The sequence below is a fragment of the Salvia miltiorrhiza genome, chromosome 6, assembly GCF_028751815.1.
Source record: "Salvia miltiorrhiza cultivar Shanhuang (shh) chromosome 6, IMPLAD_Smil_shh, whole genome shotgun sequence".
NCBI lineage: Eukaryota > Viridiplantae > Streptophyta > Magnoliopsida > Lamiales > Lamiaceae > Salvia > Salvia miltiorrhiza.
The window spans coordinates 5,447,335-5,450,372 of record NC_080392.1 but is presented as its reverse complement, the minus strand read 5'-3'; the positions used below and the strand labels follow the sequence as shown (position 1 = coordinate 5,450,372).

The window sequence follows — 3,038 nt, the reverse complement described above, 5'->3', positions numbered from 1 at the left end:
TTTTTTTTACTTGCCTTAATTTCTAAATTATAAGAACGTATAGGAAAATATTCATTATTCGAAGGTGAAGAATAAATGGGAATAGAAAGGATAGGACAAATTTACTTCACCATGGAATTTAAAAATTCAACATGTTGTTGTTGTTGGTGTGGGGTAGTACCCATATCCCATTCCTGTTTGCTAGCTACGTTGAACAGACAGGCAAATTACCTTGTGCCCTTGCTCATGAGAGGGAGATGGCAGATGCCAATTATATCTTTACTTGATAGTGCCCTATGTCGCCTCGCTTAATTTACTCATATTTTAATTCAAATTTCATACTCTAATTTTATACTGATTATTATGTTTGGTTCTTGATACGTCAAATGATCCAAAATACTAAAAACTCTCAGTTTATTCAAACACATTTATAAGTATTATTGATATGATCAAGACTGAGTACTCGTTTGGTTCAAGTAGAGGAATGTAAATGAAATGGAATCAAATAAAATAGTGGAATGGTAACAATAATAATTATTTTTATTAAGCGTTTGGTTTAACAATATAAATGAATCATTAGTAAGGGATTCCCTTTCTTTTTGTTTCCCCTCTATTTTGAGGGGTAACAATTTGAGTTATTGGATTACCGTCAAGTAAAGGTAATGATTAACTCAGTACCCAAATCAAACAGCAAGTAATGGATTCAATTAATTGAATCTTTTCCCAACTTTCAAAAACACCCAACCAAACATGGGCTAATTGCACGTACGACTACGAAGCATGTCAACCAATATACGGTTGGTAATGGACAGGATCTGGTGTGAGATTGAGGTAAATTTCAACGCATTATTGTAGGTACCATCTTCTCATTTTCCAACAAGCTTTCTTGTTTGGGATTTTTGTTGAAATATTTGCAGATTCAAGAGAGTGGAGCCCTTAATCTCAGTTTTGTCCCCATACGAAAACGACTTTGAAGCAACATTAAGTCGTTAACTATACCTTATCAAGAATTCCCAACCCATTAATCTATTGTCACTTTTGAAAGTAAGACCAATCAATATATGTGTATGTGTGTGTGTAAGAGAGAGAAGGTTATTGTGTCCAAATAGCATTAAAACCATGTCATATCATTCAGGAACTAGAATGGGACCATATTACACAGTTTTGTTTTTGTGATGTAATATGTTTGTGTATATTAACAAAAGGGCTAGCTCTCGATCAGCCTGCTTCTTGTCTATATAGCTAGGTAGGCATGTTGAAGCTGTAAGATCATATTTCTTCCACATTCCAAATCTTGATTCATTTAAGATAGATACTTCTAAATCTGAACACTGTCCTATAAAATTATTCTTCTGTCCTAAACAAGCAATGAAGTCTGGCATGCTCATGTCTCTGCTGCTTCTATCACTTCTCATCATTCATCAAGCTCAAGGTATTTATTTATGTTATCGATATCTCATTAATTTAATCCTCTACTCGACTTTCGTTCCATCTTCATAATTAATAAAATTTGCTGTTATTGTGAAGGTATGAGATTCATCAGAAAAGGAAGTCTAACTATTAATAGTCAGCAATTCATGAGCCATGTAAGTATTTTTCATGTACTTTAATTTCATGGGGTTTTTCTGAACTTGTAGCAGACTTTATTTCCTATATCGTGAATTGATTAATTAAAAGAAATTCTTATTTTTTTGTTTTGGCTCTCTCGTGTGCTACAGAAAACTCTCGAGGAGAAGACTGACAAAGATGTCGTTGAAGAGATTAACAAGCATTTCGCAGGTAGAAAATAATATTAGAAATTAAATAACTTACATATATAGTTATCAAGACTGGCAATAATATATGTTGCAGTTTTAGATTTTTTGAGAGAGAAAAGTAATTAAAACACCAAGATATATAACAACATGCTTTAGTTTTTTAACAATTCTCATTTAATTTGTTTGATTTTATTAATATGGGTTTGACCAAATCTTCTTCTTTGCAGGAAGAGCTAGAAAACTGATGAGCACATCTCCAATTCCAACGACTGCAACCATCGCTAAGGTTGGTTAATTTCTCATCACATGCTGAAAACACATGAAATATAACATGTAATTAATGATATGATTTTTGGTGGTTCATGTACAGAATGAGAACAAAATGAAGAAAGAAAAATCAGCCAAGAAAAAGGAAAATCCGTCAGTAAATTCAGCTGAGCAACGGCTGGCGGCGGCGGCCGACGAGACATATCCGGGCATACTAGATATAGCCGGAATGGATTATTCTCAGGCAAGAAGAAAACCTCCGATTCACAACTAACTCTAAATTTTGTGGAATTAGATCTGTGATTTTCTTGGAATAGGCTTAGGTAAATTAGCTAGCTAGACAACAATCCTATATATGTGTGTGTGTAGAAAATTAATAAATTAATGTGCTGCCATTTTTGTTTTTTGGATTAGAAACTAAGATTTTGTAAACAAAATTGTGCGGTATGCATGATTAATTATCGGATGTTGGCAATATCTAATCTAACCCTTTGTACTTCAAAAATATTTAGTGCTAAATATATGCAAATTACATTAATATATATGCTTATTGTAGGCGCCACAAGCTTTACATGAAATCTTGTATTAGATATAGTATAGAGTAGTAGTATGTGGTCTCGTTTTCAAATAATTTACTCCTTCACATCGATCACAGTTCACATTGTGACAAATTAAAGTTAGCTTTTTTTTTTTTTGAGGGAACAAATTAAAGTTAGCTAATTATTGAAGAATAATCAAATTAAATAGAACTTGATCAACATCGTTTTATATATATATATATATATATAGGGGCGCGCTCCAGTGAGACCCCCTATTTTTTGTGTAACACGAGGACAATGAATAAAACATATAATACTAATGAACAAGACGTATATCTAACGAACAAGATTTATATACTGATGAAAAACAAAATTTAAAAAACTAGTAATGAATAAGACATATATACTGATGAACAAGACAATATATACTGATGAATAACAAAATTTAAAATATTCTGCTCCCTCCAGGATTCGAACCCTACAAAAAAAATCTCCC

The 3,038-nt window shown here is 32.4% G+C and overlaps 1 protein-coding gene across 1 annotated transcript; it reads left to right on the top strand.

The window, feature by feature from the left end:
* The first annotated feature begins 1,010 nt into the window (after positions 1-1,010).
* On the top strand, positions 1,011-2,508 carry LOC130988170 (uncharacterized). The gene is made up of 5 exons (XM_057911951.1): positions 1,011-1,411; positions 1,507-1,565; positions 1,698-1,758; positions 1,964-2,022; positions 2,107-2,508. The coding sequence occupies exons 1-5, from the start codon at positions 1,348-1,350 to the stop codon at positions 2,275-2,277; spliced, it is 414 nt and encodes a 137-aa protein (XP_057767934.1). The 5' UTR covers positions 1,011-1,347; the 3' UTR covers positions 2,278-2,508.
* The last annotated feature ends 530 nt before the right edge of the window (positions 2,509-3,038 follow it).